This window comes from Polypterus senegalus, chromosome 8 (assembly GCF_016835505.1).
Source record: "Polypterus senegalus isolate Bchr_013 chromosome 8, ASM1683550v1, whole genome shotgun sequence".
Classification (NCBI taxonomy): domain Eukaryota; kingdom Metazoa; phylum Chordata; class Cladistia; order Polypteriformes; family Polypteridae; genus Polypterus; species Polypterus senegalus.
The window spans coordinates 42,268,068-42,293,468 of NC_053161.1; the positions used below are offsets into that span (position 1 = coordinate 42,268,068).

Here is a 25,401-nt window from a genome sequence, read left to right on the forward strand (position 1 = left end):
GTAGAGTTTTAACTTAAATTTGTGGATGTAGTGACAGACTGTGTTCAGTGTGTTACTGAGGCCATGCAGTGATTTCCAACAGGATTTTATCTGTTTTTAATGCAATGCCATCTGTGGGCCTGAAGATCACAGCCATCAATTATTGGTTTTCAGCCTTGTGTTCCTTGTGTTCTCTGAATGGATTGATATTATGTACCATAGAGGATGAAATTCTCATATTCTTTGCAACTTTACTTTTAGGAACATTATACATAAATGATTGCATTATTTGCCCATGCACTGAACTGTTCTCAGTCTTTGCTTCTGAGTGGTGCTCTGAGGGATGCTCTTTTTATACACAATCAGGTTATTGGCCTGTTGCCAAGTAACCTTTTTTGGTTGCTCCTGTTGCAACTTTTTTTGAAACGTGTTCTTGCTGTAAATTCAAAATGAACATACATCTTTCATAAATTAAATACAGGATGAGTTTAAATAATTTGCAAATCATCAAATTTTATTATCATTTACGTTTTTCAGAAGTGTCTCAATTTTTTTGGAAATGGGGTTGTTTTTCAAGCCATTTTTTCTTTACAGTACAACATAGAATACCATATGTAGCTATGTTCAACAGAAATAATTTCAAAAGAAATGCAGCATATTGTTGATGACTTATTCCACATTGTCAGATTAAATATTTTGAGTTGCCAGAAGAAGACATTGAGAATGCTCCTGGAATATCCTCAATGTGGCAAAGATGAATCACCATTATTTTTTATGAGGTACTCCCTCATGATGGCTGTGTTTCCATACCGGCTGAGCTCAGTTTTAAAGATCTTATAGAGACAGATTTCTTACCAGATGTTAAGTTAAAAGGACCCCACACTTTAGAGTTCTTTGGTCTTCAACCCTCATATTTACATCTTCATTCTCTGACATATGTCAATATCTGATAATTGTGCGTTGTATTACTCTTGGTCAATGAAGTGACACAGGTAATATGCAACAAGGTAGCTAATTAATAACAAAATCTATTAAACACTATTTTTATTGTTGATTATTATTGGCTACATTTTAAACAATTTTTTTATCACATGTTTCTAGAAATATATTTCTTTTGGCTGGATGATTGAGTTAAATATTTTTACTTTCTGTTGTAATTAAAAGCCGGTCTGTCATGGTCTTCATTTTCATTCTTAACGCACTGTTTTTTTTTCCCTGAGCACTGGCAGTGGGAGTGTCACCTTGTTCAGTAACTTAAAAAGGAACATCTAAACTCTACTGTTTTTAGAGTCCTAATTTAGCTCTATAGTGCATTGAAGTCCCGTCAATAGGCAGGCCGCCTTAACACAAAATGACCTGCAAGATTAGTCATTTGCTTCTAGCAGAGTAAATTGTGGTGGAAGTGCTTGAATAATAATTGATCATGTTTTCTCGGAGGATTGCTGCTTTCTTTCTTGTCCAATTTTCAGTGATAGTTTTTATCTAAACAGCTGCAGGCACTTCTTAACTCAGCCGACATGCTTATTTATATTAGTAAGAGTGATTACTGCTTCTCTGATTCAGTTCTAAAATTGGACTGTGTTTCTTTAGAATTTCTTTTTGTCCCTAACAATGTTGAAAATGTGGACTGGAAGGGAAAACTTGTACTTCTGCTATTTTAGATATTCCTTTGACAGTGGAATTTATTGTATATCTTATAAAATAAAATTGAATCTTACTTAAAATAATTGTTTATGCTTTAAAAGTTTTCTGTCCATGCTAGTGTTTTCAGATTGTTTTCTAAACTTTTATCATCCTCACTGAAATGCCAAAATTGCATAAATCTTTCTTACTGGAGCTTTGTGGCTCGTCAGCCAGCAATGCTGTTTTTTATGGAACAAACCCAAAGTAAATCAAAATACTGAAAGGAGGAGAAAAAAAAAACAGACTTCAGTACATTTGGTTTTTAAAGATTTCAGATGAGGATAAACCTGGCAAAGCCTTAGGGAAAAATAGACTTGGGAGTTCTGCAAAAATAAATGCATCAAAATATACAATTGTTCCAATCCACAGTACCCATTAGCTTATGCCAAGGAGTTAGAAATGGAATATTTCCATGGTAAAGATGAGATCATAAGGCACAAAATTAAAGTCTGTGCCTGATCATGACAATGTTACATTAGGGTTTTCAAAAATCTCCATTTTCCCCATCCACAATGCAACCTAGGACCTGGCCTTTTGGGATTTTTAAAAGCATTTTTGGTGGTCATACGCCAATTCAACGTGGACGGCAAGCCAAAATTAATTTAAAAAGACGTGCTTTTAAATCTTATCAATGTTAGCGTGAACTAGGTCTAAAATGTATACTGTATTTGAACCTGCAGTAAATAAAATAGGCATTGCCAATATTGAAAAGGCCCTTTAAAAAGGAGCTAAGTAATGATAACCGTAGAAAATGAGAAAAGGAAGCCAGAATTTTCTTGCTGTGGTGGATGCTGAACAGCTTTAACATAAAAGTTAATTGGAGACTTTGGGTTACAGAGCGAGTTACCAGATAATTTTAGATTTTTAAACTACAGCAGATTATGAATATCTGGCTCAAGATGTGTTATGAAGGGTTGTGTTTAAAAAGCGGAAGTCTGTTGTTTTTACTAATAACAAAACCAACTAACCATTCAAAAAACGAATAGCCCGATTCTATAAGTGATGTGTTGAAACAAATATGTAAAATACCTCATTGTTTTATGGTGATTTATGCACTGATACAGCAATTTTGGGCAGATGCCAATACCTGATAATGTTGAGTTGCCTATGTGCTGAAGCCAGTATGCTCATTTTTTAAGAAACAGAGAAGAATGAGATTAGAGCTGTCTAGATTAGAGTTAGAGAGAAATGTTACATTTATTTGTATCACACTTTTTGCAAGAATGTTTTTAACCAACTCAATACCAAAGTTTTGAAAATGTAATACTGTTTTTTTATAGGATTGGTAGTACTGAGAACGTCTGTATGCATACTCATGCATTACTGCATGACTACATAAAGACAAATTACCAATAATGCAAGAGAAAATTTGCTCACAGTGTAGATAATACAGCTCTGCATCAACTCATGTCGACTTTTTTTGAGTTTGAGGCAGGAAAATTACACCACACAATTGCAGAAATTGTTCTCGTTATCACACACAGGTTCTCATTATTTCTACTTTTATCCCATTGTGGAGTTAATTCAGAAACAGGTTTGTGCATACTTTGAAATTAAAATAACATAACTAATCAGATGTGGTGTAATTGTTTTACTTGTATTGTAAGGAAGAGCTGAAACGATAATGAAATTACTTGCTTTTAATATTGTCCTGAACAGTCCCTATAAATGAACGGAGGCGTCCATTTTCTACTTGGCAAATGCAGTACATTAAAAGTTTCAGTTCACCTCATTCTTGTCCAAAGACTTTCCAATATACAGTATGTGAATTTAACTTTTTTTTTTTTAAATGGAGTTTTCTGTTTATGTGACATTGCCAAATATTCCTGTGTCCATGACGGTCAGCCCCTTTAGAAACCATTACCCAGAACCATCTTGTTCCTTGTTGTTAATAACTTTGTTACCCCTAAATGACAACTTGACCTTGAAGTCTAATTTTTCTTCCACATCTGGCAGCACTAAGAACAGTTGTAGAAAGTAAACACAGAAGCAACACTAAAACAAAGTGATTATTTCGTTTTTCCGCAACAGTTATGACATGAGCCGATAGCAGGATAAGCAAAACTGCCTACTTTATTTTTAAATATGAATCTGCAAACACTGAATTAGTGTCATTTCATTTAATTTTTTGAAAGCAAACTAATTTTCAGTAGTATAACACATAATAATTATTTTGGAATTATCTTGGAATTCACTAATTCAGCAGGACAGATATACACTGTGTGCACAATTAGGCAAGTGAGCATTTTGACCATATCATCATTTTTATTTATGTATTTCAACTCTAAGCTTTACAAACTTGAAAAGTTATTGGATTTAAGCATATCGGGTGATGTGTATTTGTTTAATGATGGAGGGTGTGGCCTAAGGAGATCAACACCCTATATCAAGGTGTGCATAATTATTAGGCAGCTTGTTTTCCTCAGGTAAAATGGGCCAAAAAAGAGATTTAAGGAACACTAAAAAGTCAAAAATTGTAAAAAGTCTTTCAGGGGGATGCAGCACTCTTAGGGGGATGCAGCACTCTTGAAATTGCTCAGATATTGGGGTGTGATCACAGAACCATCAAACGTTTTGTTGCAAATAGTCAATAGGGCCACAAGAAACGTGTTGGGGTGTGGAAAACGCAAATTAACTGTCAAAGATTTGAGAAGAATCAGACATGGAAGTTACCAGGAACCCATTATCCTCCAGTGCTGTCATATTGCAGAACTGCAAACTATATGGAGTGTCCAGAAGTACAAGGTATTCAGTGCTCGGAGACATGGCCAAGGTAAGGAAGGCTGAAACCCAACCACCACTGAACAAGACACAAGTTGAAACGTCAAGACTGGGCCAAGAAATATCTGAAGACAGATTTTTTCAAAGGTTTCATGGACTGATGAGATGAGAGTGACTCTTGACGGAGCAGATGAATGGGCCCATGACTGGATCAGTAATGGGCACAGAGCTCCACTTTGACTCAGACACCAGTAAGATGAAGGTGGGGTACTGGTATGGTCTGGTATTATTAAAGATGCGCTAGTTTGACCTTTTCAGGTTTAAGATGGACTCAAAATCAACTCCCAAACCTACTGCCAGTTTTTAGAAGACAAATACACTTCATTCAAGCAGTGGTAAAAAAAAAAAAAAAGTCTGCATCTTTCTAGAAGACCATGATTTTTATGCAGGACAGTGCTCCATCACATGCATCGAAGTACTTCACTGCGTGGCTAGCCAGTAAAGGCCTTAAAGATAAAAGAAAAATGACATGGCCCCCTTCCTCACCTGACCTAAAGCCCTTCTTAAACGGCAGATTTACGGAGAAGGAAAAGAGACCACCTCTCTGAACAGTGTCTGGGAGAGGCTGTGGTTGCTGCTGCACAAAAAGTTGTCAGTAGATCAAGAAATGGACAGACTCCATGAATTGGAAGGCTTATGACTGTTATTGAAAAGGATGGCTATATTGGTCACTGATTTTTTTTATTTATTTATTTTTATTCTTTGGAAATGTCAAAAATGTTTATTTGTAAAATTTTAAGTTGTTTATTATTCTCACTTTAACAGATGAAAACAAACAAATGAGATGGGAAAATTTTTGTTTTTCCTTTAGTTGCGTAATAATTCTGCACACTAATAGTTGCCTAATAATTGTGCACACATATGTATTCCCCTGAGAATGTTCACACTCACATTTCCTTAGTTAAAACATTCAAGTTACAGGTTTAACAACATTATGGATTGACTGATAGCACTGTATTTGTTACATATTAAAATTAATCCTCAAAAATACAACTTGCTTAATAATTGTGCACACAGTGTAAAAATGTTTTTTTGTGTTGATTTTAAGCAGTATTGTTCAGTTACTGGAGAGAAAATGTCAAAGAATGACTGTAAAATGTGCACATGCTAAGATAAATCAGGTAGTCTATGATGTAATTCTTTATAAAGACTTTGCTGATATCATCCCAAGATTGTAAACTTTTCATATGTCGTCACACTAGAGTGATCCCCATCTCTGCCAGACATTAAAGTTTAAGCCCTGCATTGCATTTTGATATATATGAATGCCAAAACTCGTTTTCTTAAATGATAGTTGAGTGATGGATATGCCAGTATTGTTATTGCTGTTGTGACTGTTACTGTTTGTTTTTTATATGGTGGAAAGAGGGATAATATTGTTCACTTTTATAACAGAGGTACTTTAATAAAAAGCCTTTGAATGTGTTTTCTGTTTTTCCTGTGTTATCAAAAGGTTCTGAGTACCATACAGTTTCACTGGTATTGGTATCGAGTACAAACGTTTTGGTATTGTGACATCTGTAGTACATATCAAAAAAGCATGAAAATTCCCTCATTGGTTCTTATTCCTTTTCTGTTGAAGCAAATCTATCTAAAAGTTGCTTGTTTGCATTGTGTTTGATGCTTACCTGTTCTAAACTTGCAACATTTTTAGTGTCTGTGATTTTTATCTTTGCATTTAAATATCAGGGTTTGTATCTTGGGTCTACAATAGTGGCAATATAGTACATAGGCTTGGTGTAAATCTCAACAAAATGATTGTTTAAACCCTCCAAGGGAGTGCTTTTACTTGTTTTCACTCTGAATCGGTATGACCACTCTTAGTCATAGTCATTTTAATGCATTGACTGCATAAATCACACCAGAAGTCAAGGCCAAAGACTGGTTAATTTCTCTGGTTAGTTGCTCAAATAGGGTGAAGATTGTAATTATATTCTTGATCAAGCCCCCGTAGTTAAACGTTGAGAGTTGCAAGTAACTCATAATCCGTGGCGTATACCCCAAGAGCACTTTCTTGCACCAGCAAATTTTGCAACATATACCATGTGTTACTCCATCTAGTAGCAACATCTTGTTGAAGCATTATTAGCTGCATACCAAGCTGTTTTTGTACAGTTTTGAGGTAAGGCATGCATCTGGGACACTGCATTGGGATAGCATACCGTCATTTACAGCCAGCTGTAAAGTCAGTCAGTCATTATACAACCCACTATATCCTAACACAGGGTCACGGGGGTCTGCTGGAGCCAATCTCAGCCAACACAGGGAGCAAGGCAGGAGTAAATTCCGGGCATGTATTGTCTTGGACTCCTGCATGAACATTATGTTCGGGTATTTTTTTAGGGCTGAAAGATTTGGGAAATTGTGATTTTTTTGACAGATACCGTGATTGTACTTCATCACATTTTAAATCAATTACACAGTGAATAAAGTATTACCACATCAGATACCATGAAAAAAATTAACTGCTTTATATTCTAATGCTAGGATTATATATTTATTACATTTTTTTAAATTTGCATAGAAAAATCAAACCAAGAACAATCATCACTAAAGCTGTGACTTGTGGTTTAGGAGCAGCATCTAAGAATTGCACAATCTGTAATCGACAGAACATTGTTTACTGGTGTCCAACGTTTAGTGTATAAATTGACAAACCACACAATAGTTATCAAACAAGTGATCACTAAATTAAGGTGGCCCAAGTGCATTGAACAAAAACAAATTAAATAATACAGAAACAAATCAGAAAATGCTAGAACAAATTGGAATATGCATAAACAAATTGAGAAAACATAAAAACCAATTGGAAAGTGCACAAACAAATTGGATAATGTAAAAAGTTTGCCAACGACAAATGAAAATGGAGCAGCATACAAACAAAACAGCTATGCACACTCGGAACATTGTAGCAGAAAGATAAACATACATCACAATCCAATCCCAGCTTTTCAACAAGTGACATGGTGGTAGCAAGAACACTAAACGGTATAAGAAATGTCTTCTTAAAGTATTTTTATATGCTTTGGCAGAAAAGAGAACATTAGTATAACCTCCACCATGGTCTTCCAGAGAATAATTTAAAGTACTACAAACCTATTTCAGTATTTTAATTGGTAGTGAAGCTATAACTTAATGCCAACCGCACTCTGCATTGAAAAAGTTTGATATTGACATTATTCTGCACTAGTATACATGCTACTGACATATTATTTAACATCGCCATGTGGTGTTTGTATGACAAGCTCTATTCCTGGTGGTATTAGCTTTTCACATCAACACTATTGTAGTATTCGGTATGGACCTAAAATGTATTGTAATGATTTGGGGATGATAGGGAAGAAGAAATGGAATCGGCTGCTTTAAGCCAGACTCCTAGGACGTGGCGTTAAAAAGTGCCATTCGTTTCTTCAGCTCATACATGCTTCCCAGCTCAGTCTTGCTTTGCTCACAAAGGCAACTCATATACCTCACTTTCCCCTGGTTCACTCACTCACTTTTATATCTGATATCGAGGCATCTAAATTAGCTATTTTTGCAGTGGAAATGTCAGAATACAAACCCATTTACTGGTGAAGCTCCAGTCAGGTCTGTCACTGCTCTGGAGTGCTTGAAGTTAAGCAAATGTTTTCTTTTTTGCCAAATACCTAAAGAAGTTAAACGATCTTTTTTTTTTTTTTTTTTTTACCTTTTAGCATTCTTGCTTCCACCAAACCAGCTATTGAAAAGCTGGGATGTGATTGTATGTTTAGCTTTCACTGTTTTTTTGTTTTATTTTGTTTATTTTTTGCTTTGATTTGGGTTATGTACAGTGGAATGTACAAAAACAAATTGTAATATGCAACAGTGAATCAAAATGAATCAAAATACACAATAGCCAACCAGAAAATGAAAAAAGCAATTTGAATACACAAAAGGAAATAAGAACGTGCAAAAGCAAATACACGAAAAGATAATCGGAATACACCAAAACAAACTGAATACATAAAAACACATTGGAAACGCAAAACAAATGAGAAAACACAATCAGAACTGCAAAAACAAATTGGAAATAAGTGCAAATAGAGTAGCACGCAAACAAATTGGGAAGCATGAAAACAAAGAGAGCAGTGCATAATTATGGTGGCCGTGAAGTGCAATGTGCAAAAACAAATTAAACCGTGCAAAAACATATCAGAAAAAAACAAAAACAAATTAGGAATATAAATGCAAATCAGAAAATGCAAAAATAGAATCTAAATGTTACACAAAATAACTAAATATTGAACATTTAAAAAAAATGCAGATAACCAGCATTTAAGTGTTGAAACTTTTTCCATAACGGCTGCCACTATAGGATATAGTGCAGAACAAACTAAATCTTAAAATTACTCCAAGCAACAGAAGCCTTAAATAATACTTTGCTTCTCTGACATCTCAACTTCTTCTCAACACTCATTGTGGTCATTACAGATTTTTTGGCAAGAATGTCAACCTTTGCTGGTTTCAGAAACGAATGCTGACATGTAGCTTCATTGACCAGTCTCTCTGATGGCAAAATGGCTGGAATGCACAGAAATTTGTGAGTCAATTTGCTCACCAGCAGAAAGTTAACATTGTGTACTAGGACTGTCAAAACAGCCTAAAAAAGTAAATATTCAAATAAATTCAAACTTAAAAATGTTAATGATGCTGGGCATGATATGTACATTTTGTGCTTGAATTTTTATTCTTTATTATTACTGTATGGTAATGGCTGCAGTGGCAGCAAAAGAAAAAACAAATAACAAAAAAAAAAAATTCTAGTGGTACACGGGCAACTGCTCTTTAAAAATAAGAGCCATCAAAATTCCAGGCAGTTGCACCCTATAAAAGGGTGGCTTCAGCACTGTCGTCGTCTTTTCAGTCTACCACTGATGGCTAGATTCTTCTTATTAATGATGTACCAGTGTATGTATCTTTTAAGGATTTAGGCCCTTTTTTGTAGCTGCTTTTATGGCACGCTGTCCTAAAAAGGATCACAAAACAAATAATAGCCAGGAATCTACCAGAAATACACAGTCATCACGGTGTCTACTCAGAGCTCATAACATCTTTTTTCTCTTTCACAACAATAGCCATTCAGGTGGCTTGAATATTTGCAAATTAATCTCACTGATATAGGCATTATTTGTCAAGCCTTCAGCAAGCTAAGACCGAAACTAATTGTGCAACATGACCTGCAGCCTGACACCAGGCTCGTTAAGGTGGGGATTTTAAAGCATTGTAATAAAATTAAAATCAAAATTGAGTTGTTTTCCATTTGTGAAAATGGGAATGTTATGATTGCATTAAACAGTTGTAAACATTAGGTTTATGAGCATATGGGATGGTATCAGATGTGATATAATTTTCATCACTGAAGAAGCATTTAGAAAAACTGCTGTAAATACAATTGGGGCAGACCTTTTGCTCAGACCGGCGGGCCTTTGCATTTCTGAGTGCAGGCACTAGTCCATATAAATAATCTTAAATAAAGTGATCTTGCGTGGATCTCCAGACCGAGGGTCATTTTATATTTCATCCATTTCCAAATAATCGCACCAACAGTTGTCCCCTTCTAACCAAGCTTCTTGCTGATGGTCTTGTAGCTCATTCCAGCCTTGTGCAGGTCTATATTCTTGTCCCTGATGTCCTTTGACAGCTCTTTGGATTGCCTATGGTGGTGGAGAGGTTGGTCAACGTGTTGTGCTTTATATACACAAGTTGAAATCAGTAGATTCTGTAATTGATTCATTACAGTTTTTTTCTCAAATGCTAAAACACATTTCACAAACGTTTCCTCCATGTTCCCCAATGTTTAAACACAACACCCTTTTCTAAAGCTACATAAACACAACCACACCTTCTCACTTCAAAACTCAAACTTTCACACCAAAAGAGCAGCTAGAAGCTTTCAAAAATTGTAAACACTATACACATCATAACACACTACAGCAAAACAATTGAAAACACAATGCTCAATTTGTGAGAAGGTTCTTTGTTTCATAACTGCCAATGCATATTTTTAGAAACTTTACAGTAACAGATCTTCTTAGATCTCTGCAGAGGATTAGGCATTTGTGAGTTTCATATGAAGAGTATAAATCTATAGAAAATTCTGCATGTACACTACTGTAACACAACTCAATGCAAAAACAGAATCTATTGCACACAACAGTACTCTTGAAAACATGATCAGGGTGTGAAGTTTTTTTATTTACTTAATTCACACCACACACACACCACAATCACTGTGCGGCATCATGTCGCTGAGCTGCATCGGGCCACATCACCTCATTCACATCGCAGGCTATATTGTCTCTTACCAGGCACCGTGGGAAAAACGCCCTGGAATGGCAAATCCATCCTTGGAAGGCCTCCACTGGGGTGTCAACACAGGCCAGCTCCATTGCCCTTAGGAGGTTCTCTCTAGTGTATGGTTGTCTGTCATAAACCTTCCATCTCCACGATGAGAAGAACTCCTCTATAGGGTTCAGGAAAGGGGAGTAGGGTGGCAGACAGACGTTTAAAAAGTGGTTACTGTTGGTGGTGAACCACTCTCTGATTTGGTTTGTTCTGTGGAAGCGGACATTGTCCCAAATGATCACATAAATGTGATGTGCGAGCCCAGGATGGTGGTGTTGGCGGTCCAGGAGGATGTCTTTTAGCTCCCCTAGGAAGGTGAGGAGACGTTGGGTGTTGCAAGACCCAAGGACAGCACCGGTGGACAAGCCCCTCCAAACCCATGGCCGCACAAAGAGTAATATTACACCCCTAACCCCGTGGGCCAGGAACCTCAGTGATGGCTCTTTGGCCAATGATGTTACGGCCTCTTTGCCTTCGTTTCTGCAGGTTGAAGCCAGCCTCATCCAGGAAGAGGTACTCATGAGGTCTGGCCATCGCGTCCAACTGTAATATCCTCTGTGAAAATGTGAAAGTGCACAGGTGTTCAGAACAACAGTCAATCAGGTAGCACAGTATTATCCAGAAGTAATGTAGGCCACTGAGCAACACAGTATGTCCACTAACTGTACTGTGAACATGGATGTATACTTACTTGCACATACTCGTAACGTAGGTCTTTGTGTCGCGCAGAGTTGCGCTCAAAGGGAACCCTATAGACCTGTTTCATCTGCATCTTTTGGCACTGGAGAACTCGGTCTATTGTGGCCAAGCTGACATCATCAATGCTCTCAAAGTTGACATTATCGGCAATGACTTTGTCTCTGATCTCCCGGAGTCTGATGAGGTTGTTCTCACAAACCATATCCACAATGAGGGTTTCTTGTGCCGCTGTAAATATGGCAACCCTCCCACCTCTATGTGGCATTCTTTCAACTCTAAAGAAAGAAACGTGTTGCCAATTGACATGTTTTACAATAACAACTGATTTGAAACCAATAGACTACTTTCACAGGCTTGTAAAACTGTATTGTGACAAAGAAAGCAATAGAGTACAATACCTGTTGTGTTGTCTGAATGCCCTGATGATGGTGGCCACGGTGAACCTACTCAGGTTTGGACGGACTCTTAGTCCTGCTTCAGCCATTATCATGCCATGGACAATGACATGGTCAATGACTGTTGCTCGCATCTCGTCCATAATGATGGTGCAAGGTTGTCTTGCTCTCCCTCCTGGACCTTCTCCTCTCCCTTGTTGGCCAACTCCTCTTCCTCGTTGGCCTGCTCCTCTTCCTCCTCTGATTTGAACTCCTCTTCCTCGTTGGCCTGCTCCTCTTCCTCCTCTGATTTGAACTCCTCTTCCTCGTTGGCCTGCTCCTCTTCTTCCATGGCCAGCTCTTCTCCATCCTCTGACTCAAATTCCTCTTCCCCTGACTCTGCCTTCATCCATTGTGTTTGTTTGGAATCTTCAGCAAACACTGCACTCTGAACTTGCTTTTATACATGTGGTCACAGCATTAGCAACAAGTGTCTTCAATTTTGAGTCGTCGTGTGTAATGAATGACTTCAGGTGTGTTCATTGTGTTCAAATATTGTTGACTGTGGCAAGCATTTTGCATCACATGAGCTTTCAATTGAGAATATGAACAGAGTTCTTTTGCAACTTGTGTTTTAGCAAGGAAAAATGTGTTTAGATTTATAAGAACGGAGGATTGTGTTTTGTGAATTGTATCTTCATGTGAAATGTGTTTATGATATTGGAAAATGATGGCTAGATTTAGTAAATGTGTTTAGACAACTGGTCATTTGGTTTAGAGGATTGGCTTTTATGTTTTAGGATTTGAGAAAAACTGTAATTGTAATCACACACAGCCAAATAATGGGAGCCAGAATTATGACTGGGTTACTGGGTTGTAGGGGAATCAAATACTTATTTCACTCAATGACATGCAAATCAATTTATAACTTTTACATAATGTGTTTTTTTTCTAAATTTTTGGTTGATATTCTGTTTCTTTCCATTGAATGAAACTACCATAAAAATTTGAGACTGTTCATTTCTTTGTAAGTGAGCAAATTTACAAATTCAGCAGGGGATCAAATACTTATTTCCCCCACTGTATATTGTGTGTTTTTTTTTTTTAATTGATGTGCTGTGCTTTGTAATTTTAACTGTTTTGACTGGTGATTTTGTACAAATGCACAACCTCCTGGTGAATTTAATGGTGAAATACTGTCTGCTGGTAAACCAGTTTGGGTATGATATGTAATCATACTTGTTAGAATTGTACCTGTCAACTCCAAAAGCACCTGTTTGGTTCTTTGTGAATCTACAACTTTGTATGCACATTTTATATGAAAGCTATTTTTTCCCTCATTAAAAAATAAAAATTAATGGATGGCCTTAGTGGTCTGATTGGATGGCCTGCCTTCAGTGATGAGTCTACTTGTAGATCTTAGAGCACAGCAGTGGGCCAGAAAGAAAAAAAAAAAGTTTTGAAGGAGTCTAGCTGTATGTTGTACTAATGAAAAAACAAGTTAACCATTCAAAATTATGAAAAGGCCAATTGTGGAAGCGAAGTGCAAAAACAGATCTGCAAAATACAGCAGCTTTGAATAGCATGTCTAGAGTAACTTGATGCCAAAATCAGTGCAAGTAAAATTAACAACTGTTCTTTTACAATCAAATGTCAGCATTTGCCTTCGAAAAAGACCTTTTTAAAATAAATTTGAATTCCATTCAAATAGAAACGTTTGATCTGTCTGCCCTATTGGTCAGAAGCGCTGCAGAATCCATGTCCTAAATTGCATTGTTTCAAATTGATTTGCTCTGAGCAATTCTGTACATTTGTCTGGGTGGCGTGCCATCAACTGTATTATTAATCTGGTGGTAATGAAATTTTGCACCTCACTCTCTCATCACAAGACATTAGTTGAACACATAAATATCTCAATTTTTGACATTCTCACTTACTTTTTCATTTTTGCACATCCAGTACAAGGAATACATCATCAGTTTTCATTTTGATTTATTTGATCAAAGCTAATCATCTGCCTGATGCAGAACATTTATTTTAACCTAGTATCTGCCTATACAGAAATTTATTTCAATATTATTGTTCTTCCCTATTTTATAGTATATCTGGAGATACATGAACACAGAATGAAAACAAGACATTAGATGCATCTTTTTTAAATAGAAGTATGAAAATAAAGAATGAATGAAAGAGTGTTGTTAGATGAAGATGAAGGCGTAATTCCAAAATGCTTTTGCCATGTCATTTTTCTTCATTCTGGAATCAACTTTTTCCAGGATTGTTAATTTTTCTTTCAGCATAAACTGACGCCGTGTTTTGTTTTTTTGTTTTTTTTTTTTGTTGTTGTTTTTTGTTTTGTTCATCTACAACCCCTATTCCAATGAAGTTGGGATGTTGTGTAAAACGTAAATAAAAACAGAATACAATGATTTGCAAATCCTTTTCAACCTATATTCAATTGGATACACTATGAAGACAAGATATCTGATGTTCAAACTGATAGATTTTATTGTTGTTTTGCAAATCTTCACTCATTTTGAATTTGATGCCTGCAACACGTTCCAAAAAAGCTGAGACAGGGGCAGCAAAAGACTGGTAAAGTTGGGGAGTGTTCAAAAAAACACCTGGTTTGAACATTCCACAGGTGAACAGGTTAATTGGAAACAGGTGTTTGTCATGGCCCAGTCGTTCACAATCAAGGATGGGGCGAGGTTCACCACTTTGAACAACTGCGTGGGCAAATAGTCCAGCAGTTTAAGAACAACGTTTCTCAACGTACAATTGCAAGGAATCTAGGGATTTCATCATCTACTGCCCATATCATCATCAAAAGATTCAGAGAATCTGGAGAAATCTCTGCACGTAAGCGGCAAGGCCGAATACCAACACTGGATGCTTGTGGCCTTCGATCCCTCAGGCGGCACTGCACTAAAAACTGACATCATTCTGTAAAGGATATTACCACGTGGGCTCAGGAATACTTCAGAAAACCATTGTCAGTTAAGACAGTTTGTCGCTACATTTACAAGTGCAAGTTGAAACTCTACCATGCAAAGCGAAAGCCATATGTCAACAACACCCAGAAACGCTGCCGGCTTCTCTGGGACCGAGCTCATCTGAGATGGACTGACGCAAAGTGGAAAAGTGTGCTGTGGTCTGACGAGTCCATATTTCAAATTGTTTTTGGAAATCATGGACGTCGTGTCTTCTGGGCCAAAGAGGAAAAGGACCATCTGGATTGTTATCAGCGTAATGTTCAAAAGCCAGCATCTGTGATGGTATGGGGGTGTGTTAGTGCACATGTCATGGGTAACTTGCACATCTGTGAAGGCACCATTAATGCTGAAAGGTACATACAGGTTTTGGAGCAACATATGCTGCCATCCAAGCGACATCTTTTTTAGGGACATCCCTGCTTATTTGAGCAGGACAATGCAAAGCCACATTCTGCATGTGTTACAACAACGTGGCTTCGTAGTAAAAGAGTGCGGGTACTAGACTGGCCTGCCTGCAGTCCAGACCTGTCTCCCATTGAAAGTGTGGAGCATTATGAACCGCAAAATTTGACAACGGAGACCCCGGACTGTTGAGCAGTAAAGTTGTACATTAAGCAAGAATGGGAATTCATTCCACCTACACAGCTTCAACAATTAGTGTCCTCAGTTCCCAAACGCTTATTGAGTGTTGTTAAAAGGAAAGGTGATATAACACAGTGGTAAGCATGCCCCTGTCCCAGCTTTTTTGGAACATGTTGCAGGCATCAAATTAAAAATGAGTGAAGATTTGCAAAACAATAATAAAGTTTATAAGTTTGAATATTCGATATCTTGTCTTTGTAGTGCATTCAGTTGAATATAGGTTGAAAAGGATTTGCATATCATTGTATTCTGTTTTTATTTACGTTTTACACAACGTCCCAACTTCATTGGAATTGGGGTTGTAAAAGAAAACTTTGAAAAGCGCTGTGAAGATCTAATAGTACAGTATCCTCACAAATAACACTGCTCACATAGACACTCGGTGGAACACTGACTCAGAATTCAGCTGTGTGTATGATGCCACGTCTACACATTTGCCGAGGCTGGAAATTTTGCAATAAACGATCTCTGTCTTTGAGACAACCTCTTGTAGAGTTCCCAAGACACTGTGCGGAAAGTGTAGGAGTGGCATTAAGTATTTTTTGCATTGCATTATTATCTTCAGTGACCATTTTTGTTCTGAAAAATGTTAGTTATACTGAGATTTACATTTATCATGATGTTTTTTGAAGATGTTTCCAGGCCCACAGAAAGTTTTCATTATTTTGAAATTTTCATTACTTTGGTATTTGCTATAACGGGATTTAACCTGTACTCTGTACACAAAACAATCAAGCAGTTGTCAGTATGAATGGCTGTTAAGAAACTTATCTTACAAGAATAATAAAAAAAAAAAAAAATTCTGAATGTAGTACGTAGAGGTTACCAAAACTCTGCAGTATTTCAAATAAAGAGGAAAAGGTTTAAAGCATTTTTGTTGTGTATTTGTGTTTGTACAAATATGTATATGTTTCACCTTTTCCTGTTGCTCATCTCTTAAATGTCCTTAGCATTTTAGGTAGAAATGTTGTTTAACGCCGCATTCCTGTTCAGTGCAAAGTGTTTTTATCTTATTTAAAAAAAAAAAAAATACACACACTATCGCTGGAGCTATTGAGTGCAGCTGGAGTTATATGACATGTATTTTTATACCTTTATTCTTTGAATCCTTTCTTCTTGAGTTACTTGTCTTTACAATTTCACCTCCATTGAAAAGTGCAAGGTTACTGATTATATCTAGTATCACCTAAAGCATCCCTTGTTTAAAATAGCTTCCATACTTACGGTGGTTTTGGTTTTTCTTTTCCTTGAAAAGAAATGATTTAATTTTTTTGTATTTTAAATTGTGAAAACAAAAATAAATTGGAAGCTGCATATAAAAATACTAATAGTTTTATCCTTATATTAAACTTGTATCTTGACTAGTATATTTTCATGCAGTGTTTAAGAGTGAAATTGAAACGTATTAACTTATTCATGTCTCCCGTGTTTAATAATGTACTAACTGGTTAAAAATGCAGTAATTGAAGGTGTGAATAAATGGGGTTGTCTGTAGAAAACAGTATTTGTCATTGCAGGATCTGACTGGCTTCACTGACCATCTACACCAACTGATTTAGTTGGTAGCAGTGACATTGTTACGTAGAAAGAGTACAATGCAATTCTTACATGAATGTCCAACCAATATGCAACAAGTAACCTTGGCCAGATTTCAGAATCATGATTTATGCATTGATTATTTAGATTTTGATTATAGCACAGTAAACCAAAGATTACAGTTATGTAATTTAATTAAATGGCGATGGGATATTGCATACTTGGCTCAAAAGAAATAAACTCAATTAATACTGTTAAAAATGGATTTGGTTTAGTTAATGGGTAGATAAGAGTCACTTATTTAGTGTTTCAGATAAACCCAAGAGGAGGGTAATTTTTATATTGATTTTGTTCTTTCAAGTTAACACTTGCAGAATCCAGTAAACCTCGTGAAAGCAGTGACCATGCATTTCTGATTGTGTATTACAGTGCTGTACAGAATTATGACTTCAGGATTTGTTTTGTGCATTTTTGTGATTTATGTACATTTGTTTCTTTAAGGATATTTTACACCTAATTGTTTCCCGACATCTCATGGTACCTTACTAAATATGGAGATTTATAGCCCTAAATGAAACCATGTGATTCCTTTATCTTTTACTGTACTATCAGTAGATTATACTTCGAGTAAGTCAAAATAATTTGTGTTAAGAATAAAGCAGAACTTTAAATATTGCAGTACACAAAAAAGCACCTTAACTGCCATGTGCCTGAACAAAAATACATTGATTGGCACTGGAAAGTTTAGCATACAGATTTGATTAAATCTCTTTTTCTCTTTTGCTGTGTTCTGTCTTCTTCATAGTTAAATTAGAATGTCAAAACGTTTTGCGTTGAAGCTGGCTCTGGGCCTGTTTGTTAAATAAAAGACAGCTAGTATGGATTAAACAAGGTCTGTACCTAGATAGGTAGGTTTTTTTTCACAACATTTCTTTCTCCTACCCTTGTACATGAGGACGAAGTTGTAAGGAAATAATAATGACAAACGTATGAAAATATGTTTCGGTGATGAATATTAAATACTTATTATAAAAACGAATTGCCTAGATTTGTTTTTATCTTTGTCATAGAACTGATTTAGTGAAAGTGCGTTTACCTATTAGGTTAACTTAAAGCTTTTAATTATAGTCCTGCAAAATAAATAAAAAAAAAGCAGTATGTTGTGCTCAGCCCAATTAATACTCGAAACACTGAGCTAAAATAAAATTACATTTGTACTGACAGGTTTGAATTATTTAGGACAATCCATTGGATTTCTAGCCTGAAAGTGATTACTGAAGAAAGAACTGCAGGTTTAAAAGCTTAGGAAGTTTTGTATATAAATAGAGTTTAGTAGAAATGAAGCAAGCACAGTTAATATGTGTTTTAATTAGTAATGATTCAGTGGACCAACTGCTGATCAAGGTCAGCCAGTTTTCACCCCAATGACTTGATAGATGGTCAGTAAATTAGCTTACCTTTTCTATGTTTATGGTAACTTTGTTGTTGTGTAAAGTATTAAGTGAATACACAAAGTATTACCATACCTGAGGAATTGTAAATGTTATTTCCATACCAAACTGTTTATACAGAGACACACAGACTTTAGGAAAGAGGTAGAATATTGGCCTTTACATTAAAGAAAGTAGAGTAATAAACTGAGAAAAAAGGGATTCTGAATTGTTGTCCTTTTAATGGAGATTGATAACAGAGTGTAAGATAAAAGAAGTGCATCTTTGGCAGGAGTTAAAACAGAATGGGTTCGGACCTTTTAAATAAACAGACACTCCTTTTCAATTTGTGAATAGTGAGTGAGCATGTGTTTAATGCAGCAGCTCACATTTTTAATTAGAAAAAGAACAGATAAGGCAGAATTTGCCCTCACTGTTTTGTGAAGAGTAGGACTGTCAACTTAAGAGCCAAATGTGTGAATTATATGTATATATTTGTTAAGCATGTTAACCTGGCATCTTCTTGATTAATATGGATATTTTATTAGAATTGTGGTATTTATGACATGTTATGACTAAATGGGTAAAATGAGGATTATATGTATTTTTTTTTTTGCATTTTTATTTTAATATGTGTTGTGATCACTGAAGAATAAACCAACAGAATTTCATTTTGTTCATTAAAAATGAACAGTTAGTACCTGTGGACTGTTATTTAATTATGAAACTACTACTTGAATATAGAAATGTAAGGATTCTACGTGGCTAGTTATGCAGGATAAATTAAATAAACTTGAATTGGCATCATAAATGGCCAGTTATAACAACATGAAATAGCTAATCAGTATTGGCCCTAAGAAAAACCTGATTGGAGCATTTCTAGTTTTAAGTCCATCCATCCATCCTCTTCCGCTTATCCGAGATCGGGTTGCGTGGGCAGCAGCTTAAGCAGAGATGCCCAGAATTCCCTGTCCTCGGCCACTTCTTCTAGCTCTTCCGGGGGAATCTCTAGGCGTTCCCAGGCCAGCCGGGAGACATAGTCCCTCCAGCGTGTCCTGAGTCTTCCCCGGGGCCGCCTCCTGGTTGGACGTGCCCGGAACACCTCACCAGGGAGGGCGTCCAGGAGGCATCCTGATCAGATGCCTGAGCCACCTCATCTGACTCCTCTCGATGCGGAGGAGCAGCGGCTCTACTCTGAGCCCCTTTCAGATGACTGTGCTTCTCCCCGTATCTTTAAGGGAAAGCATAGTTTTAATTCATACGTATAATATGTGCATTTGTTCAAAACACTATTAATGAAAAAATGAAAACTGCCATATGTGCCAACTTTATAATTGGACAGATTTTATAAATTGATGTCCGTCTCTTAAAGTACATATTCATCCATCACCTTATATGGCTTATACTTTCATTGTACAGTGTTTTCTATTGATTAATAGACATGCACAATAAAGTCTGAGTGGGAGGAGGAAATTGGTAATTCTCAGAATTGATTTGTGTCTTGGAGGCAAAGTTTAGCATCCAAAATCTTTTTATTTTGTCAGTCTGGGAAGTTTGCTCAATTTTGGGGCAAAGCTGTATGCTCCAGTTTATAATTGTTACTTTTATTTTTCTGTTTGCATTATATTATGGTAATGTAGTCTGTACAAGATTCTTTAAATATAAGTTAAATGATACTCTCAATGTGAATTGTAGAAGTTTCATGATAGTAGGTAGCAAGTCCTCAAAAATATTTGCATTTTTTGCTGTCTTAAAGTGATAGTAATGTAATGTACCATGTTAGCCGTTATGCTTAAAACTGAGGAAACTGAACTGCAACTTTTTTAATTGTTTTTCCAGGAGACAAGGAAAAACCCAAATTTAAAACAGAAGAACTTCAAATAAAAAAGGTAAAGAAGAAAAAGAAAAAGAAACATAAAGAGGGTGATAAAAGAAAACGACCAAAAATGCTGAGCCGATCAAGCCAGACAGCTTGCTCAGGTCTAGTTTCAGAAGTTTTGAGCAAAGTTGAGGACTATAGTAGCAAAGCACTAAGCCTGCACTTGCTGCAGGGCTCAGGTGTGGAAGATATCGGCAGCCCTCCTGATGTCAAGCCCCTAGAAAGTGGCAGCGATTCTCCCTTTGTCTCTCTTAAAGAACCCAGAGTGCAAAGCCAGTTACCAGGATTAGACAACTTGGAATTTCGAAGGCTTATTCATGTGGAACGGCAGCCTAATGGAGGAGCTTTGGTGGCACATGCCTACATGCAGGAGCTCTCTAGACTGTCTCCTGTGGAGATAGAGAGATTTGCTGATGAGTTTGTGACTCTGACATTTAGTGAAGATGAGAATGAAGCAGCCTATTATGTCATGGGCATAATTCATGGGGCAGCTGTGTATCTCCCAGATTTTCTGGAATATTTTTCATTTAATTTCCCAAACTCCCCTGTGAAAATGGAGATATTAGGAAAGAAGGATATTGAGACGACAACCATGTCGAACTTCCATGCTCAGGTAAGATGAGCTTATTAAATACCATTTTCCATATAATTGCTACCTTGTTTTTCTTAAACTTTATTGCCAGTCAACAGTTTTTAACAGCTGTTTCTGATTAAAATGAGAACCCCTTAAGATTTTTGAAGCTAGTTTGATTTCTTAAATGGTAACCCTAGGTAATGTCCATTTCATGAAGGCATTGCTGCTCAACAAGTTCAGAGAATAATTAGTGATAAGGCAGAAACCAGATATCAACCTTCACATAATAGTTAGCAAAACGGATACAGTTTAAATAAAGCTCTTTACTATTAGCATGTTTTTATTATTTTTATATTCCATGTGTAAAATGTATGTTTGCTTACATGGTTCATTCAGACAATCCTTACACGCTACAGTGTTTTAAATGAGGGTTCAAAAGTAAGAGAGCTCCCAGTTTATAGTCCTGGAGCCTCTGTTACTGAAATCTTAGAAGAAAAAAAAATATGAAAGGAGTAAACTCCCACATTTCATCTGACTTTTCCTTTTGCAAATAATAAGCCTTGCCCTGCTGTGGGCTGGTGCCCTGCCTGGGGATTTGTTCCTGCCTTGCGCCCTGTGCTGGCTGCGATTGGCTCCAGCGGACCCCCATGACCCTATGTTAGGTTATAGAGGGTTGGATAATGACTGACTGACAAATATTAAGCCTGCAAAATGTAAAAACTGGTTACAGTGTACCACAGAAGGTGGGTACTTTCTACAAAAATAGAAGGTGCCAAATATTAAATAAGAAACAGTAGACGAGTTCACCAAATAAAGTTGGCCGTAGACAAACCAATTTACAATTTGAAAGAAGCTGTGTAATATAACAACAGAAAGAAAAGATGCACATGCATGCAGAAGTACATAATACATCACAAAGTAAGACTCTGCTAAACAGAGTCCAAAAATGGCAATGCATACTGGATAAAAAATAGTTATAAACAATAGTAGTTATGGCACAATAAATATGTCCACAAAAAAATAAACACTGAAAATACACACGTTGGAAGAGGAAACACATATACATATGATAGTCAACTGGGATTGTGTGATTTAATATAACCATATCATAAATAATCATCAGCAAATATTACAAAAGATTAAATAAAGGTCAGAATATAAAACTTTAACAATCTAGACCATGAAGATCACTGTAAAGTATATGTGAAAACACAAAATACATGAGCAATAAGCTAGAGAGTTTAAAGTCCATGAAAGGAATTTTATTTCAGGGACCAATGCTGCTTCTTCATGGCCAGGTATTCTCTAAAGATGCAGAAAATTTCATCAAACAACAAAGTTAACCTGAATTTTTAAGAAGGAGCAGGTTTTATTAAACAGCAGAAGAAAACATATTATACAAATACAAAGGTATATGCCAAAATAAATGAAGAAATTGAAAATATAGTAAATACTGGATAGTATTTACATTATAGCATAAACCTTCTTTAGGCAGCTAGTTTTAATTTCGTAAAAAATTGGTTATGTGGCCAAAGGTGACATAAATAGCATTAGGAAGTAACATCTTAGGAATGTGTAACTTTAATAGTTGAATTGTGTTGTAGTGGAGCTACACAACTTCAAATGTCCATACTCTATTATAAATGTAACGTCTGTTGACCTTTTTTCTGTGCCAAAAAGAAAAATCACACCTGAAGAATTGTCTTACTCTGCACACAGCAAGGACATCATCAGGCTCAATGTCTGATATTTTCTGAAGGTGCTGACAGCATCTGGTGTCAAGTTGTAAGGTTTAAATTGACCATTTCATTTCATTGATGGGGTTTCATTAGTCGTATTCTGCTCATCATCTTCATGAGTTCAAAACTAATTTCTTTCATTCAGATATCCAGAACACCCCAAAATTTCTCCCTGTAATATATGGCTGTAAGGTGGTTTTTTTTTTCTTTTCTTTCCTGCCATTTGGAGTCTCAGTCTCTTGCTGGCTGTAATTCTCATCAGTGGGATTTTTTTTTATATATATTTGGAATAGTGCCCTTTTTTTTCCTTTCCATTTCCAAGAACTGGCTAATTGTTGATCTTTTCAATACTTTTCAGGAACTATGATCTACTTATTATTCATTTTTTTATTATTTGTTGAAAATAACATTGTAAATTAATAAGACAAGGAAGGACTGGGATTGAATGGTGATTTACTTTGCATATTACTATTCATGCATATTTATTTTGGGATCTGGTAATTATGACTGGCTGGATTTATTGCATTTTTTTTAATTGCTTAACATTGATATGGGTGGGGGGTGTGGGGATATTTTTATTGTTTGGGATTGGGTTGTTTTTGGGGCAGGATGCCATGGTGTTTGGTATTCTTCAAGCAAGTAAAGCTTGACATACCGAGTTCATACTCCACTTAGTCTCAACTTGAGCATGTAATTTATCAGTCTCTAAGTGTGCAAGTGCATTTCTACAGTTGTTACAATATATAAGTAGAAACAATGTTATGCCTCTCTTTTGTTGAAAGAAAGGAGTACAGAAAGAACCAGCAGAATACACTTCAAACTAAAAACAGTAAAAAGAAAAATCAAGTTACTATTTATTTAACAAGTTTATGTAGAAGAAAATGTTGTATGTGGTGATTAATTTACCAGCAGAACAAAGTTTTAGCAAGCGTGACCAAACAAGAAACCAGAAGTGACAGTAAAGGGAAAGACTTTTTAACTTGTTCAGACCTGCAACTCAGTAATTGTATAGTTTAAAGCTCTAAAAAGCTTCATGCTGAAGGTGTTGATTATTTAAATTACCTCCTTTTGGAAGGAGGTAAAACCATGTATAATGAGAATATGTTGAATATGAATGTATAAAGTGCTTACAGAAAAGTGTTTGTATACACATTTTGTGCTCTGTGATGCATATTTTAGATTTATTTGGAACATTTTGCTTGCACAGAGTAAAGAACAAGGACACAGCAGCAAATAAAACAACATTTGTTGGATAGTGATGACGTAGGTATGGAAGTTGTCCCGTTTTTAAAATAAATAAATAGCAGGTTCAGTGTTGAGGACTAAAGTGTAATGTGGATTGTATTGACCACTGTATCTGTTAATGATTATGGGAACAGAGGGTGTTAATAAAATGTGGGTAAGGTTTAAGAACCTGCCAGTGTTTTTAAGGTGGATATTATGATTTCATTTGTGTATCTGGAATATATAAATATGTTAGTAGCAACAGTAACAGCATTGTTCCATGTGCAGAAAGCAGTAACATGCTTAACTAGTATGTCAAACCAACCAACATACATCACTTGCCAGCACCATGAAAAAGTATTAAGACATTCTATGGCTTTATTCTATATGCATGAATCTGCTCAAAGTAAGGCAGGTTTGGAAGATAAATGGATAGATTATGTACAACATATTGATTGTGATTACTTTTTTTTAATTTGGTGGGGAGTATTTTTATCTTCTCAGTAAGTTTAGGGAAAGCTTCTAGAAAACATTAATACTGTGTATGTCAGGGCTTCAGTTTGAAAAATTCTGAGAAGAATTCTGGCTGCTATTGTTTTGTTTTTAGATAGATAGACTAAAGAAAATATCCTTATTAGAATGAAGGGAAGGTTGAAAAGCTTTACATATGGAAATAGAACAAGCTCAAGGTATGAAACATTGTTTCATATCATTCACTTGAAAATGAATTCATAAGGATTAGACCAAATACATCTTAGGTGGAAAAACTCAGAAACCATATTATCAATAAGAAAGTGAGGGTGATAGCTGGAGGCATACAATAAATTATTTATGTCAGTGGGCTTTCAATACAAGGGTAATTGGAATGAATAATCAGCTCTCAAGGTCTCCAGGCAGAGTACTGAAGTATAATTATAATTTAAAGCAAAGGATAATTTAACATCACAGGAATTGAGAAGCTTATGAAACTATATAAGGAAATCAGTACCCACTTCCAGATTAATATGGCATCTGTGTAGCAGACCCTCATAACAATGTTACAGTTGAGAGTTGAAAACACATTTTTGCTCACAAACTGCAATATAAAGGTTGGCAACTATAACACAATTACAACATCAAAGGCAAAAAAAATAGCACGTTTAAAATATATAATGAAATTAAAATCTAACTGAAATGCAAACCAGTGAAAAAAGTGTAGGTTGTACTATATTAGTACTGCACTATATTAACAGTATCTTTTTGTGGAATATTAGTATAAAGAGCAAGGTAAATTCAAGAGTGTCTTAATACATAGGATAATGAAGTACATTTTGTTGATGTATAAAATCTAGTTAGTCTTTTACATATGAAAATAACAAAATCTGACATAAGCAAGTTTACAAATTGAGTGAGTGGTTGGAAAATAAAACCTGTTACCATGAAGGTTTTAAAGATGTAATACATATTTTTGGCAATAGGTAAATAAAATTAATTGTACAAGGACGTCAGAGGTGTCATAA

At 35.9% G+C, this 25,401-nt stretch overlaps 1 protein-coding gene across 1 annotated transcript in view; it reads left to right on the forward strand.

The window, feature by feature from the left end:
- The window catches only part of LOC120533920 (lysine-specific demethylase RSBN1L-like), a 152,011-nt gene that overhangs the window by 39,677 nt on the left and 86,933 nt on the right, over positions 1 to 25,401 (forward strand). Inside the window, exon 3 of the mRNA XM_039761036.1 lies at positions 20,326 to 20,978. Within this exon, the coding sequence (XP_039616970.1) occupies positions 20,326 to 20,978 (653 nt within the window). The remainder of the gene's footprint in view (positions 1 to 20,325; positions 20,979 to 25,401) is intronic.